General features: G+C 29.7%; 1 protein-coding gene and 1 long non-coding RNA gene across 3 annotated transcripts; one reads left to right on the top strand and one right to left on the bottom strand.

Annotated features, from left to right (window-relative positions):
• The first annotated feature begins 7,930 nt into the window (after window positions 1-7,930).
• Window positions 7,931-8,763, top strand: LOC107953198 (uncharacterized). Its single transcript, XR_001699118.2, has 2 exons — window positions 7,931-8,167; window positions 8,507-8,763. It is a non-coding gene; the product is annotated as an uncharacterized lncRNA (long non-coding RNA).
• Window positions 8,764-9,315: 552 nt separating this feature from the next.
• LOC107953199 (receptor-like protein 15) lies at window positions 9,316-16,831 on the bottom strand. 2 transcript variants are annotated; one of them, XM_041099617.1, is made up of 11 exons: window positions 16,457-16,831; window positions 15,271-15,345; window positions 14,964-15,116; window positions 14,166-14,231; window positions 13,944-14,096; window positions 12,777-12,851; window positions 12,524-12,679; window positions 12,328-12,411; window positions 12,088-12,240; window positions 11,835-11,981; window positions 9,316-11,732 (listed from the first exon to the last, which is right to left on the bottom strand). In XM_041099617.1, the coding sequence occupies exons 1-11, from the start codon at window positions 16,809-16,811 to the stop codon at window positions 9,508-9,510; spliced, it is 3,642 nt and encodes a 1,213-aa protein (XP_040955551.1). In that variant the 5' UTR covers window positions 16,812-16,831; the 3' UTR covers window positions 9,316-9,507. The 2 variants fall into 2 exon arrangements, with proteins under 2 accessions (XP_040955551.1, XP_016743927.2); XM_016888438.2 differs by having other exon boundaries at window positions 13,944-14,231.
• Window positions 16,832-17,136: the final 305 nt, after the last annotated feature.

Below are 17,136 nucleotides of genomic sequence, written 5' to 3'. Positions count from 1 at the left end.
ATTATAACAATAATAAACATGTAATGCATAATTCGTATATACAATTTAAATTCAATATTTCAACAATAGCAATTCATCAACCAATATCGTATATCCACAATTTGAGTTTGAACAAATCATGAACCTTAGGTTCATTTCTCAATCTCATTTCACATTTCAATTCACAATTCAACTTTTTTTCATATCATTTCAATAGCTCGTTGACCAACTCGTTCGGTTTATCATTTCATTATTTACCCTATTAACAAAACTCGGACTTTGGCGGATACACGGATCCAACCAAACACACCAGAATGGCACCCAGTGCCTCATCAGATAGTTCGAAGCAATAGTTGACACCCAGTGTCTCATCGGAAAAGCCGAAGAAAGTTGGTACCCAGTACCTCATCGAATCTATCCGAAGAAATATAGTGACACCCAGTGTCTCATCGACTCGAGGTCGAAGTATCCCTGAACTCTTCCAATCCTATGGCATGCCAACTATATTCGACTCAGCCCGACTAGTTAATAGGGTATTTAAATCACATATATTCTCAATTCAATCACAATTTCTCACACTTTCAATTCAATCATTTTTCCACCTTTCAATCAATAATTATTTCACAAATTCACACATTTTCACAACTCAATACATTTCCATACAATTTAATACCATTCACAATTCGATTCAAATTCATTTCCCGCTTTCAATCAACAAACAATTCAAATATTAATTCATATCAACTATTCAATTTAATTCCCACTCATAATAATAATAATAATAATAATAATAATAATAATACTAATATTAATACTAATATTAATACTTACCTCACATTTCATTTACTAGACACATATAAATTAAAATTTAGCATTTAATAATAAATAACTTGAATTATAGTAATACAAACCCGAATTTACTCGATTATTCCTCAATAACCTTCTCCTTTCCTTTGTGTGCCGATGCTTCGAGTTCCTTGTTAGCTACGAAAATAATAATAATTTACACCATTAATTACAACATAAATTAATAATAATAAAATTTCTATCTAATTTATACTTTGATTCCAATTTAATCCTAACTAAATTTATCTACTTTTCTAATTTAATTCACACTCTATTTCTATTCAAATTTCTTCTAAACTAAATTTTATCTACAAATTTTTCAGCATTTTTCACTAATTTCGAATTTTTCCCAATTTAATCCCTAAAATTCAAACCTTGTAGCTTACTTCACAATTTAATCCTTGTATCAACTCTAACTAGAAATTCTATCAAATAAACCCTCAATTCCATCATTTATTCAAAATAAACCCTACTCAAAAATCTATTAACTTTCAAATTTTCAACTTAAATCCAAGAGTATTTCACTCTAGGATTCCAAAAACATCAAATTTATGAGAAAAGGACTTGATTTTACTTACCTATTAAACTTCAAGCTTCAAATCCCTAGTTTTCCCTTTTATTTTTCGTTCTCCTTTCCTTCCCCTGTTTTCGTCTCTTTCTCTGTTTCTTTTCTAGCTATTCTGTTTCTTTCTTCTTTGTTTCTTTCTTTTACTTTATTCATTTTATTCATTAGTTAATAATAATAATAATAATAATAATATATTTTAATATTATTTACTTAAATGATAAGTAAATATGTAATAATTACTAATATATGTATTTCATTTTTTTCCATGTGTCTTCATATACACAATACATTTGTCAACTTTTTTTAATTTATTTAAAATATAATACTAATTTAATAATAATAATAATTTAATAACATTTTTTTAACACATAAAAATCTCAGATTTTTATACTTATGCCGCCTCAAATTTGGCAATTGGCATAATTGCCTATTTAGTCCCTATTATTTTCTTTTAATTTATAATTAAACTTTCACTTCTATTGCAATTTAATCCCTTTTTGCTAATTATTCCTAATTAAGCTAAATTCACCTATCTAAAACCTAATTAAATACACAACTAGTCTAGTAAATATTTCTAATAATTATTTTCAGACTCAGCTTACTAAGACGGAGGCCCGATATTATACTTTTCCGATGCCCGTGAATTTTGGGTCATTACACATTGGGTGCGTATTTTGGAGAGACTTGAATTTTATTTTATTTTTAGTTAATTTTTATAATTATTTATTATTTATTTTAATTTGATTTGATTTGATTTGATTTGATTTTTCTTTTCTTTTCTTTTTGGCATGTTGTTCTTTTTCTCTTATTCTCTTTGGCTTTGTTTTCTTATTTGGTTTTTACCTTTTTGAATCGATGGTGTGGTGGTTGGCAGAGATCCATTTATTTTTTGTCGTCAAGTCGACATCAGGACATTTCAATCGTCAAAATAGGTGTGGGATTCGAATATTGTCTACCTTTAATTTTGTGAATTATTGTTTTGGAAATCCTTGTTCGTGTTTTTAACTGACAATGTTGGGGTGTTAGTTGTTGAAAAAGGTTTGGGAATACGACATATTCTGATACCTCTTTGTCATTACGAAGGTTGGGGCTGTTGCGAGGGCTGAAACGGTATTTTTTGGTTTGTTCTGAGGTGATTTCGTGGCCACTGGGGTTTCCACCTGGGTGTGTGTTATTTGGGAATTAGGGTTTTCGAGCTAATTTTAGTGCCACACAGCCATGTGGCTGACTTGGGGATTTTATCATTTCTCACACGGTCGTGTCCTTTGGGCACATGGGCATGTCAGTTTGTGGATTAGGATTTGAGTGATTTGGTACTACATGGCCTGGCCACACGACCGTATGGCTAATTTGAGAATTTAAGGATTCCACACAGGCTTGTGTTTTGGACACACGGCCTTGTCTTGTAGGCACATGGGTGTGTGAGACCCTCATACGGTCGTGTCAGCACTATACTCAAATTTAGTGAAATCGAAAAGAGAGTTACACAGCTTGTCCCTACAGCCATGTCTTTGGACTACACGGGCATATGCCTCAGTCACACGGCTGTGTGCCCCTCTTCACAGGGGCATGTACCTTTTCCACACGGTCGTGTGCCCCTCTTTACACGGGCTTTTGACCCCCACACGGCCTAGGCATTTCTACATGGCCAGAGCATACAGGCGTGTGGTCCTAAGTCACTTATTTTGATTTTGTGTGTCTTTGTTACAAACAGTTGTCTGTGTGTTTGCCTTGGCTGATATTTAGTTAGGGTGGCAAAGAATTGTCTAATTTGGGCTTCGGCCTGAGTGTATCTTTAACTGTCACATGAGTTGACTAAATCTGAATCTGTTCTGTTGGGTGTGTGTGCATAGCTGTGTTGATTGACTGTTTGATAGAGTGTCTCTATTCTGTGTGATTGTATGCATACATACACCTGTATAAAATATTTTGGGATTGGGTTTTGAAGAGAAGAGAGTCTGATTCTAATTTGATATGGCAGTTCAATTACAACTTGTCTGTACTGCAGATTGTCACACTGCACTGTACAACATATATGTCAACTTCGCTGCATATAATCATCTGATCTGGTAGTTAAACTGCAATTTACTGGTATACTAGGTTATTGTATCGCACTGTACCATAAGTACATTAGCTATGTATGTACCATTATCTGATTTGGTAGTCTAACTTCAAATTACCGGTATAGCGGAATGTCGCATTGCACTGTATACCGCATGTACATTAGCCATACTAGTATACATATATTTGATCTGGCAGTACAACTGCACTTTGATAAGCCATCGTTGCTGAACAATCCGGGGTGGCAGATCATTGTTGTCGGGCAACTCGGGATGACTTTATTTGGTGTAGGGCTAGATGAGCCTACTTGGTCCTGTGTGGTGTGATTGGTTGGATGAGCTCAAACAACTCTTACGAGGTGTGATTGGGGGACGGAGAGGTGTGTTTGGCTGGATGGGTGGTTTCTTTTAATATCATACTACATACATACGCATCTATTTGAGTGCTTTGCGTGTGAGATTATCTGATTATTTTTGTTTGATTGATTAGCACATGTGACCGTGTGCTTATGAGCTCTGATTGATAAATTCTTTTGGGTCATCAGACCCAAGTAGGTTTTCTGATTCGATGAGTATATGAAAAGCTGTTGCGCTTCTATTTTGAATTCTGTCTCTTGTTTTGTTTCGAACTCACACTGAGCTCGAGTAGCTCACCCCCTCTTAATGTTTCTTTTTCAGGTGCACTTCTGAACTCTGATGCTAGACTCGGTGCACGGAGGTCTCGAATAGTCTCGATTTAGATGAATTATTTTCACCTTGTGTTTTTAGTTTATAATTGATTACTTGGTTTTTGAAACTATAAGATTTTATAAAGCTGTGGTGTAAATTTCGTTTAAAATTTATTCGTTATTTAAATTCGGTTAAATGTTCAACTTAATTGTAATTCCACCTACTGGTTTTTAAACGATTAAGTATTACGATTTGATGTGAAAATGGTTTTGTAAAAAATTATCTACGATCACTTTGGCGATCAATGTTTCATTCGGAATTCAGTCTAAACTCCTAGGCCGGGTTGTGGGTGTTACAATGGCTCAGTTTATGAATTCAAGGTCTCAATACCTCATTTTTAACCCAGTTTGCCTAATAATTTCTTTTAAATCACAATATTTTCTAATTCAATAATACTTTTAAATTCACACTTGACTCATAAATATTAATTTACTAAATTTTTGAACTCACTAGTCGGATTTAGTGATCTCGAATTACTGTTTCCGACACCACTGAAAATTAGGCTGTTACATGGCATAATTATGCATATATGTGGTTGGACCAATAAGTGATTGTAGATGTTGATTGACATGTTATAAGATGTTATTTAAGGTGCCTAAAGGCATATTGGTTGTATGTTGTGATAACACATGTTTAGGATATGATTCTAGCTTGATTAAAATGTCTTGTTATGGCTTGGTGATGTGCAAATTAATGTGTATAGGTTGATGTCAATTTGGGTGAGAAATGTGGCTTGGAAAATGACCTATTTTTGTCTAAACGAGCAGAGACACGGGTATGTGTCTCAACCGTGTGTGACACACGGCTAGATGACACGACCATGTGTCCTCTGCATCTTTTAAATTGCAAAATAGAATGCTCACATGGCCTAGCACGTGGGCGTGTGGCTTGGCCGTGTGACCTAGGTCAGGGAGCTCATAAGTTTGGATACGGGCTAGGACACGGCCGTGTGTCCCTATTTTGAATGCCTACAAGGCCTGAGACACCGGCGTGTCTCTTGACCGTGTGAGACACACGGCGTAGCCACACTGGCGTGTGTCCCCTGCACCTTTGAAAAATTTTAATGTTTTCCGAAAATTCTTTGAGTACCCAGTTTAATCCCGATTTATTTCTAACATGTATTTTGGGTCTCGAGGGCTCACATAAGGAACAATATGATAGATTTTGATTTTTTTCTGATATGAATGCTAGTTGATATAAAATGTCTGTTATTTGATCGGTAAATTTCGATAATACTCCAAAACCCTGTTCCAGCGACGGATATGGGTTAGGGATGTTACAATTTCTTTATTACTTCTTTATCCGTAACATAATATTTCACAAGACAGTAGTAAACAACATTAACAAGTATGTAAATATTATTGAAATCAAATAATAGTAAAACTATTGAATATTAAATAATAATAACTAAACATCTCATTTCCTAATGAAAATCATACTTTTTTATGTGATAGAAACAAAACCTATTAAATAATGCTAAAATATAAATTTTCTAATAATTCTTTAGATGTTATTTTGAATAAAAATGTCTTACTAATGCATACATTTATAGTGCTAAAAATTAGTTTTAATTGGTATATAATTGTAACACTAATTAAGTGAGAATTAATCTAAATTAATTAGTGCAATTTAATATAGATTCAAAATCTAATTAAGTGATTATAACTAGAACATTGATAATGAAAATATTATTAATAAAATTATTATAATTATTCTATATTAATAATTTTTTATGAACGTAAAATATTCAATAGAAACATTATTAATAAAATAATTATATTATATTCTTTATTTTATAGATTTAAAAAAATATGAGGAACATGGATGATACAAAATACTATTTCTTAATTGATTGTTTTGTGTTCAATCGAACCAATATAATTAGATGCAATTAGTAATTATAAAAATTAATAATATTTAATTTAATTATAGAAGATATTTATTTCCGTTTAAGTTATAAATTTATATATATTATCTCTTTTATATATAATGTTAATCTCTCATTTAATTTTTATTAATTATAAAAAAATTAAAATTATTAATTATTAATTATTATAATATTTATATATAAAAAATTATATTTATTTAATTATAAAAATTTGGATTTTTATTATTTTTGACTTGTCTAATTATATTGAATGATTTTATAAATTTATAAAAATTAATATATTTATAATTTTTCCATTTTTTTAATTTTATATTTTTAGTTTTAAATATTTTATATTATTTTTATAATTTTTATAAAAAAATTATTGATTTAATTATAAAAAAGTTGGATTATTAGTATTGTCGAAACCATTTTTTTGAAAACAAAAATAAGTTATCGACTTTAAAAACAAAAATTGGAGTCGCCACCGATCCTTTATTAAGGTGTGATCGGCTCACCATAAAAATAATTTTGGTCTGCAAAATTTGAGAAAACAGGTTCGGGAGTCAGTTATGCACGAGGAAGGGTTAGCACCCTCGTGACGCCCAAAATCGGTACCAAATTTGATTATTTTATGTCTTGATGTCGAAAATTTGAAAAGATTTAAAATAGAAATTTTTAACCCTTGAATGGATTTAAAATGACAAAACATTCTCATTTCAAAGAAATAAAACACCACACCCAGTAAGTTAGGGCACAATATTTTAAATCTTCAAAATACCGAATATTTCTTTTTGTTTTAGAAATTCTTATTTCGAGATAACGAAATGTCACGACCAGTAAGTTAGGACCCGACATTTTTGATTCCCGAGAATAAGCTTTTATTTGAAAATTGCAAATTTATTGAAATAAATACTTAGCTTGCTAAATTCATCGAAAAATGATCACGATCCAGTAAGTTAGGACACGATCTTTCTCGAGAATCACGATTGCCAAATATTTAATTTTCTAAAAAACGATTTTTAATTCTTTGGTGAAACCAAAATTTCTTCACTTTAAAAACATGATAAAATGTAAAACACGCACTTTAATTTACACATGTATTTATATCTACAAAATATGCGTTAATATAAGTATGATATAAAAGTGGATTTTTGCAAATATGCATAGGGATATTTTAAAACATATAATATAATAGAGTTATAAAAATATAATATAAAAATACATATTGGTATCTAAATAAATATATAGAACTAAATAAAAATAAATAAAATATAAATATAAATAAAATATGATATGATATTAAATTATGAAAAAATATATGTATGTTTATATATAAGAAACATGCAAAACAAAAGAAAGAAAAAAAAATGTTTATAATAATTTTGAATAATGTATGTATATTATTATAAAAAATGTATATATATTTGGGTTATAATATATATAAAAATTATATAAATATTATAAGATATAAATATAGTACGTATATACATGTATATAAAACTAAGGAGGATAAAGTAGTAATAAAAAATATATAAGATATGTATATGTATTTAAAACCATTTAAAAATATTCATATATATATACAATAAGATACATATATGCATAAATATATAATAATAATAAATAACGGTATAATTATAATAGTAAATGCTAATAATAATATAGTAATGATTACACTAATAAATAATATAAACAATATATAAAAGAAACTAAAAACAAATTAAGGACTAAATTTAAAAACCAAACAGAATTTATGAGCTGAATTTGAAAATAAAAACAAGGAAGGGAGCAAGTTATAACACGCGTAATCCGAAAAAGAAATTTTCCAACCCACCCTAAAACGCTGCACGCTATTGGACCAATTTGAATCAAAAATAAAATGTGCAATAAGATTTAAAATAAATACATAAGTTAATTTTAAAAGCACCAAAAATCATGAGGACTAATGGCGAAAATAATCCATTTTTAACCCTATATAAACCCATTTTAGAACCCTAAAACCAATTCCCTTCTGCCATTTGAAGATTTGCGCCGCAGCACCTCTTCCACCTTTTCAAACCCATTTCCTACCAGCCATAACGACGACGACGGCGTCATGACGGCGCGCTACCACCGGTAAGGACCCCCTCTCCTTCTTTGCTTCGTTTCTTTAGTTTAAAAAACAAGAGAGAAAATAAAAAAGAACAAAACAGTATAGGAAGAGAAAAACAAAACTAACTAAGTACCTTCAAAATTGTTTTTTTTTATTCTTTGTTTTTTTATTTTCAATATTCTCTTCAATACAATCTTTTTTTGATTCTTAGTTTTTGTTTTTTCTTCAATATTTTCTTTACAATATTTGTCTCTCCGATTACAAAAAACAATTGGCCTTTTATAAACCAACGCTCCCCCTTTCATTTTGTTGTTATTTTCCCCGTTTATCGCCTATTGTTTGCTGTTCATGGCTTATTGCAGGTTCCACTAGCGAGAGGTCGTGTGCAGAAGCTGCTGAACGTGGGCAGTGGAACGGTTGCTGCGACAAAGGCGGCTGCTGCTAACTGCTTAGGGTTCTGCTGTTGAAGATTGTTAGGGCTAGGTATTGGGCCAATGTTGAACTATTGTATTTTGGGCCATTTTTTGGGTTTAAAAATATTTGGGCTGAGTGTTGTATTTGCGTTTGTATTAAGTTTGGGCCCCGGGCAATAATTGAGTATTACAAGTATTTTATTAAATGTTCCAATAATTTATTGTGAAATTTTTTATTTAAAAAGTAAAAAATTTTAGAATTTAATGACTTAATTATAAGTTAACCTACTATATCTTATTGAAAGGAAAGAACTTTTTTATATTTAATTTATTTAAATTTAAATAAATTAATATAAATTACATAGTCATTCATTAAATTTGAATATAAATAAAATAAAGTTTATATTTAATTTTTATTAATTTTAGAGTAAAAAATACACGTGAATTTTATTTTTAAATAATTTTAAATTTGAGTTTAAATAAAATAATGAAACTACAACTTTATTCATTTTCAAAAATTAAAATGTATTTATATCATATAAAAATTTGAAGACTGTTTATATTATTCATGTTTGATATATATATATAAGTTTAAATTGAGCATATGATTTAATGAATGTAGATTATATTAATATATATATGATTTGTATATTTCGCTTTTACGTAATCATGGAAAAGGAAACATATATTGAATTTAACATTTTACTATCACAACACTAAAATTTATAATGCAATATTAAATGTTTTAACTGAAAATGCATAGTTTTATATATTGTTTTCTCATACTAAACTGGCAATTATTACATCACAGAGCTATTGTATTCTACCTCTACAAACTTAAAAGCAGATAACCCCATCAAACTTTGAAAAATAGAGACACATGAAAAAAATTACATACAAATGTAAACCACCAAAGCACAAGACTACCCACTTCTTTTGAAGATGGAAAATCATAGAAGATTGTCCTCAATAAAATACTGGCAGGTCTTGATGCAGTGTTCAACAAAAGAAAACCATGCTTGTCGCCAATAAGGATTTATATACAGGATGAGAACAATAACCAGTAACACAATTACGTAAGAAACAAAAAAGGTCACCCAGAAAACATACTTGTCCATCAAACCACTTTCTTCTTCCTCGTTTGAGCTCTTTGGTGCTGCTGTCGGGGGTGAATCAAGGTCGCTACAATTTTTATGTAGGGGAGACCCGCAGAGGAAAGGATTCGCCACGTAACTGCTTTCGTCGAAGGTTCCAAATTGAGCTTTCGGAGACGGAATACCCCCTGACAAGTTGTTGTATGACACATTGAAGACTGCTAAGGCGTACAACTCCGTCAATTGAACAGGGATTCTTCCAATTAAGTTGTTGTGAGACAGGTCCAAACTCTCAATTTGCTTGAGCTTTGAGAACGTTGACGGTATATGTCCAGTCAAATTGTTGTGTGACAAGTTTAGTGATCGGATTTCACTCAAATTTCCAATCTCTCTGGGAATTTCACCTGTTAATCTATTACATGATAAATCAATTCCAGACATGTAATCAAGAATGTTTCCTTTGATTGTGCGAGATGCTCCCTTTGTTGTATAATCCACCTTTTCTTCTAGATTCTCAATAAATAAATATAGATTGAATCCAGAATCGGTCAAATCCCCTCTGGTCATTCCAATATAATTAGCTCCCTCCAAGATTCCTCCAAAATCCAAGATTCCATCAAAATCCAACACATAGAGTATTGTCGAAGATTTTTTATCATTTGGCTCAAGAGTTAAACGACTCAAACAAGAAGGTATCAGACCAGAAAACTTGTTTTGAGAAAGATCTATGATGCTTAATGAATACAATTTACATATCTCAATGGGAATTTCTCCAATAAAATAATTGGCTTTTAGAAGGAGAACACTCAATGTTGAAAGATTTCCAATCCAGTATGGAATTTCACCAGTCAACTGGTTTTCACTAAGATCTAAAGTCACCAAGGAAGAGCTATTAAAGAATGCATTTGTCAAGGTACCACTTAACCTATTTTTGCTCAAATGGAGATGTCTGAGACTGTGTGCATTGAAGCAAGATGGTATTGGGCCAAAAAAATTGTTTTTTGAAAGGTCCAAAATTTGAAGGGTATAATGGCACAATTCCTTTGGAATAAGACCCTTGAGCTGATTGTTGGATACTGCTAATGCATTTAAAGACATATTCCATATCCATCTTGGGAGCTCTCCAGACAAATTGTTGTTACTTAAATCCATATCAGTAAGACTATACGGATGACATGTTGAGATATCAATGTCAGGTATATTTCCATCAAACTTATTGCCATCTAAATATAAAAAATGTAATGAAGGTGAGCAAAAGATCGTTGGGGCTATCTTCCCACTTAGATCATTATTTGATAACCTAAGAAGCTCCAACGAGTCACTTTGAGCTAACATTTCTGGTATTCCACCTGATAGATGATTATGTGACAGATCTAATATTAAATATGTAGTGTTCAAACTACATAAACAAGGAGGAATATTTCCTTGAAAGAAATTGTCTGATAGGTTTAACCGCTTTAGTTGTGGAAAGATTGAACAAATGCTTGCTAGAATTGGACCTTCTAGTTTGTTGCCAGATATATCAACAATGGACATTTTTGGTTTCGGATGAGATGGAAGATTGAGATGGCCCATAAAAGAGTTACCCTTCATTAAAAATGCTCCCATTCTTGTATTGTTCTCTAACAACCAAAAAGGAAACTTCCCTACAAAATTATTATATGAAAGATCAACCATACTCAGATCATTTTGGTAGTAGAGGAATTTTGGAATTTCAATGTGGAGTTCCTTTGTTGTGCAATTCGAGAAAAGGAAGGCTTTTAGTTGGAACTTTGGGACCCATGTTTGAATGGTAGGCTCTCTGACTAACTTGTTTTGATCGCCAAAGAGGACTTTGAGGTGTAAGTGGTTGGCAAATGACATGAAAATTGATGGAACTTCGAATAGATTTCGTGAAAGAAACATGAATCTAAGCGATGTGAGATTGGCTAGAGCGGGGGAGGCACCTTTTCCGATGAATTGATTACCAGAAATATCCAAATAACGAAGAGATGACAGGTTTGCCAAACATGAAGGGAGTGCTCCCCCAAGAGAATTTTCACTAAGATCCAACGTCTCAAGCTTCCGTAAATCACACCATCCTATAAAATAAATTTGTGCAAGTTACTCTAATTTTCTGAGAGGATAAAAAAATAATTAATCAAGAGACCGCCAAAATAATTATGTCATAATTATTAATATACCTTGGGTATGTAATGTCGACAACCCACAGGAACCTAAATACAAGGCTTTGAGAGAAGCCAGTCCACCAAAGCTTTGAAGAATGTTGTTGTTGAGAGATGAATAATCCAACACCAATTCCTCTATTTTGCTCGATCCATGCAATTGATCTTTACAAATTTATAAGAGTTATTTAGATGATTTACGTTAAGTAAATACTATTTTTAAATGGAACCAAACTATAAAATTATATCTTCACATACATATATATTATACCTTGAGTAGAAAAGGTGTCGTTGAAGTAATTGTCACTCAAATATAATGTATTAACAGATGAGAATGTCTCTAGAAGTTGTATTAGAGAAGCAGTTCCATCGGTGAACACACGGTTTAATGTAGCAACCTTTAGCTTTCCCAAACTTCCATTGTCTAAGAGTCAAATTAGTGGTTGGAATCAGTTCACTTGATATCTAATGGAAAACAATTAGTAAGATTTCCTTTAGTTGATACATATACCTTTATTCTTTATGGGCACAATTTCCTTCACCTCATTCTCGCTTATGTCTAGCTCCTCTAAGTTGCTTAAAGCATCTAATAATTCTGTAAAAATTGACAAACAAAATTTAAAATTAAATCACATAGAATAAATGCAATAACTCAACAAGTAGTTTATTTCATTTAAAGGAAGATTAAATATATTAAGTAATTCCACCTTTAATATTTATTGATCCTTTAAGCTGGTTATACCCTATATCCAGTGACTTTAAATTGGAAAACCCACTAAGCTGTGCCAATAAGCTGTTTGTGAAGGAGTTGGAATTCAATGTAAGGTCTTCTAAATTGGTTAAATTAAGTGGCCTCTCACCATCTACAAAGCATTGAGATAAACAAATTTCTTGAAATATTAATAAGATATTGGTATGCATATGTAAGAATATGATAAAGTAAAATATATCAACACATACCATGAGAAGATTGGAGGTTCTCAATTTTATTGCTACTCAAATCCAACTGCTTTAGCTTTGTCAGATTATTCAACACTATCCAAATAAATTCAATACATTTTTTGTTAGTCACAAAAATTCACTTATTGTCAGCTTTTATAGCCACTATTGGATGTTATACACTTATAACAACATTTAATATTTAGATCATATTTGAATTTTTAAATTAAAAAACTATAATATATTAATAAAACATTAATTAATGAGATTTAAATTATATCTTTAATAAAATTTACTAATGTAACTTCATTTATTAAAAACTATTTCCATTTAATAAAATATAATTAATATATTTTATATGAAATTTAAATATTTTATTGAAATAATATCTTAATTAAAATTTATTAATTTTATTTCACTTAGAAATGGAACTTGTTAGGCTAAAATTTAAGACAACAAATTATTATAGAAAAATAATTTAATAAAAAGCGTACTGTATACTTTATAGAACGTAAAATAACTAATTCCACATCTACAAAGCCGGTTAACTAGTTTTTTTTTTTCCGTGAAATGCACAAGTATTAATTAAAATAAAATTTTTAAACTTAATAGTCAAATGTTTTAAAGAATCGATAACACATAGAAAAAAAATTAAAATTGAAATCCTATTATTTTGGTACATATATTTTACTTTATATATTTAAGAGATAAGTTTTCAATTTATAAATTATTTTTTATATATTAATATATTTTTATATTATTTCAAAAGAGATAGTATATTAATTTTAATATATAAAAATTATTATTATTTAAATTATTTAAAAGATAAGATATAAATTTTATACATTTTTTTAAATTTAAAATATTTTTCTGAATGACTCTAAGTTACTCAAAGCATATTAGTTACTCAATGACTCTAATATTCAACGATTACATATTTTAATACAATTATTTTTAAACTCATTATATATTTAGACATTAATTTTTTCTTAAAAGAACTACTAAAATGCTTTTCTAAACTTCTATTTTTGAGAGTTAAATTAGTGGCTGGCATCAGTTCATTCTCTAAATGGTTCAATCTCTAAAAGTCGACAAATAAAATTTAAAAGTAAATCACAGAGAATAAATATAACTTAATAAATAGTTAATTTTGTTTAAAGGAAAATTAAATATATTAAATAATTTCACCTTTAATATTTATTGATCCTTGAAGCTGGTTTTTTTGCATATTCAATTTCTTTAGATTGAAAAACCCACCAAGCTGTGCCAATGAACTTTTTTCGAAAGAGTTGTAATCCAAATTAAGCACTTCTAAATTTGTCAAATTAAGCCTTTTACCATCTACAAAGCATTTAGATATTAGTATAATGAAGGTAGCAATTTGATAAAGTAAAATATATGGACACTTACCAAGTCTCTCAATATCATAATTGTGACTCATATCCAACTTCTTCAATTTGGTGAGATTATTGAATGCTATTCAAATAAATCAAATACCTTTTTTATCAGTCAAACAAAGTCATATCACAAAAAATCAGTAATTTTGGTTCATGCAATTCAACTACTTTCCTCCATAAAAAAATTATTAAAAACAGTTTATTAATTTAGATATTAATAACTTATTTGACTCTTTTAACTTAAAAAAAATTTATTTTAGGTTTTGATTTATTTTTTTTGATTTTTTTATCTCTTAAACTTATGTTTTTTGTCAAGTCATCCTAAAATAAATAGAAAATTTAACAATTTTTTTTTTAGTTTTATTGATATTGCATACATGTGGATTGCCACATAGATGTCACATCAATATTTAATTTTTTAAATAAATTTTAAAAAATAAAAAAAATATTTAAAAAGTACTTAAATTTTAAAAATTAATTAAACGTTGATATGTCATCTATATGACAATTCACATATATGTCACATTAGCAAAATTAACAAATATTAACTTTTTTTTCATTTTGGGGTGATTTGACAAAAAAAAAAGTTTAATGACTAGAAGAGACGAAAAATTAAATTGAGAGTTAAAATGATTTTTTGTTTGTAAGATTGGAGGACAAAAAATCATTATGACTTTAGTTTACAACCTAAAAAGTTAAATACCAAAAGAACGAATATATTTGGATATAATTCTTTTAAGTGTTAAAAAAGGGTGATGAAATTGTAATTTACATATAGCTTGTTATTTTGATCTTATGAAAATTTACGTACCTGTAATATCTATTGACCCTTCCAATCCGTTTTGGCTAATAATCAAAGACTTTAAATTTGATAACCCCTGAAGATATATCAGATCATTGTTCTTCAAAGAATTACCATCCAAATTAAGCACTTCCAAATTCATCACCGGTTGCAATTTCTCATCTGTAAAAGATTTATGTAATATAATTTCAAAGAGAACTTGTTTGTATAATATCAAATAATAATTATTTGTTTCAAGCATTCATTTTAACTTGTTCATAAATATATTTTTATGGGACTTAGTTGATTGTATATAGAATATCAAAGTTAGATATACCTTGAAACTGCCGGAGGCTTCTCATTCCATTGAAGCTTAAATCTAAGGTCTTCAAGTTTTTCAAACTCTTCAATTCTATTCAAGAGCAATAAAATATATCAACACATATCAAGACTTATTCACATAAAAAAAATTTAGAATATTTAATTTATATTTCTAACTTTTAATATAAAATGGTAATTACTTGTATCTAATATTCAAGGATTACATATTCTTTGTACAATTATTTTTAAATTCAATATATATTTAGATATTGTGGAATGTGTCTCACATTTTTAGGTCAGATCAGAGTCAAAGTAAGGGTGATATTGCGACGAGGAATCATGCGATGTCGCAACGACACGACGATTGTTTGAAAAAGAGCAAAGCGGAGGCGATGTCACGACGAGGAGCTTGGTACGTCGTGACAACACGACGAATTCTAACTTAGAGCAGTTGCGTAATTAGACTTTCAGGAGGGTTACTTTTCCTAGTTAAACTGTGATTATTCTAGAGATATTTTAGTAATATTAGAACTCTAATCTTAGCCTATAAAAAAGGCATTAGTAACCCTAGAATAAATATATTCATAACATCAACATTGAGAGAAGATTAAAAGAAAACTTCGAGAGAGCTTTGAGGGAATTTTGTATTTTAGCCAAAGAACTTTGTTTTTAGGGTTAGGGTTTGTTTTTGAATATCTCCATCTTATACTCTTTGTTTGTTTGCTCATTATTGAAGTCTCTTTTACTCGTGGTTTTTTATTCTCTTGATTGAAAGAGTTTTCCCACATAAATTTATATGCCTAATTTTCTCTATTCTTTCTTGTTCGTCGTAAATTTGGGTTTATCCCATATATATAAATATCAACTTTAACTATTAAAAAAAAAACTAGCAAAATGCATTTCAAATCTCCCGTTAATTAAGTATGTAGATATTTTTATATTATTTTTGCATAAACTTACAATTAGTTACTAGACATAAATAGAAATTGAGAGATGAAGCTTAGTTGATAAGATACTGGCATCGAAGTTATTGAAGGATAAGTCAAGGATTTCTAAGTTGTTGAAAGCAGATGATAAAGATACTGCATGCAAGAGAAAGTTATTGGTCTAGTATAGAAAAGTAAAAAAAAAAACGAATTAATTATAACAAACTTAAATTAAATTTCAGAGATTAATCATTGGAGAGATGAAAAGCAACAAACCTTGGTTATTCACAAGACCTACAATTCCATTGCTACTCAGATCAAGACTTTTCAATTTCTCAAATGGAAGAAATAAAGAGACATTGAGATACCCATGTGAATGTTGTTTACGTGTGGAATCAAGATCCAGACCTATTACTCGTTTGCTAGTGATGTTGCACTTAACTCCTTCCCATTGACAACAATTCGAACCCTTCACATCCACCCAATCCTTCAAATAGGCAGGGTGATTGAAGAAAGATTTGAGTTGGAAGAGAGCAATTCTCTCATGCTCCAAGCACCCCTCAGTCTGAGGCCAGCCTTGTATGATAAACAGAAGTGTAGCGAGTAGTACCCACAACGATTTAGCTTCCATCTTCTCTATATCGACAAACCACCCACTTGATACCTTTGTGCATTTGAATCAGCCAAAGCCTTGGACTTTATACACAACTTCAAACCCTCTCTTACTCCAAAAGTTGGGCCCCACTGCATTGATTTTTTTTTCTTTTTATTTATATTAGATTTAATTGTAAATAATTATATAAAATTTATTAAAAATAAAAAAATAAATGTTTTATATAAGAAACTTTAGATTAATTTTTCTTAATGTGCAAATCTCCAAACTCGTTGTCATCTACCATATATTAGAATTACTAGTTTACATTTTTGAGAAAAAAATAATTAATGAGAAATCAATA

The sequence above is a fragment of the Gossypium hirsutum genome, chromosome D08 (assembly GCF_007990345.1).
Source record: "Gossypium hirsutum isolate 1008001.06 chromosome D08, Gossypium_hirsutum_v2.1, whole genome shotgun sequence".
Classification (NCBI taxonomy): Eukaryota; Viridiplantae; Streptophyta; class Magnoliopsida; order Malvales; family Malvaceae; genus Gossypium; species Gossypium hirsutum.
This window is presented reverse-complemented; position numbering and strand designations above follow the sequence as displayed.

Bases quoted from the DNA above. Each gene is read 5' to 3' on its own strand.
- LOC107953199 (XM_016888438.2), bottom strand. From the start codon at position 16,811: ATGGAAGCTAAATCGTTGTGGGTACTACTCGCTACACTTCTGTTTATC. The intron at 11,982-12,087 runs GTATAATATATA...AAATTTGTAAAG, and splicing joins CGACACCTTTTCTACTCAAG to ATCAATTGCATGGATCGAGC. The intron at 11,733-11,834 runs GTATATTAATAA...TTTATTTTATAG, and splicing joins GTCGACATTACATACCCAAG to GATGGTGTGATTTACGGAAG.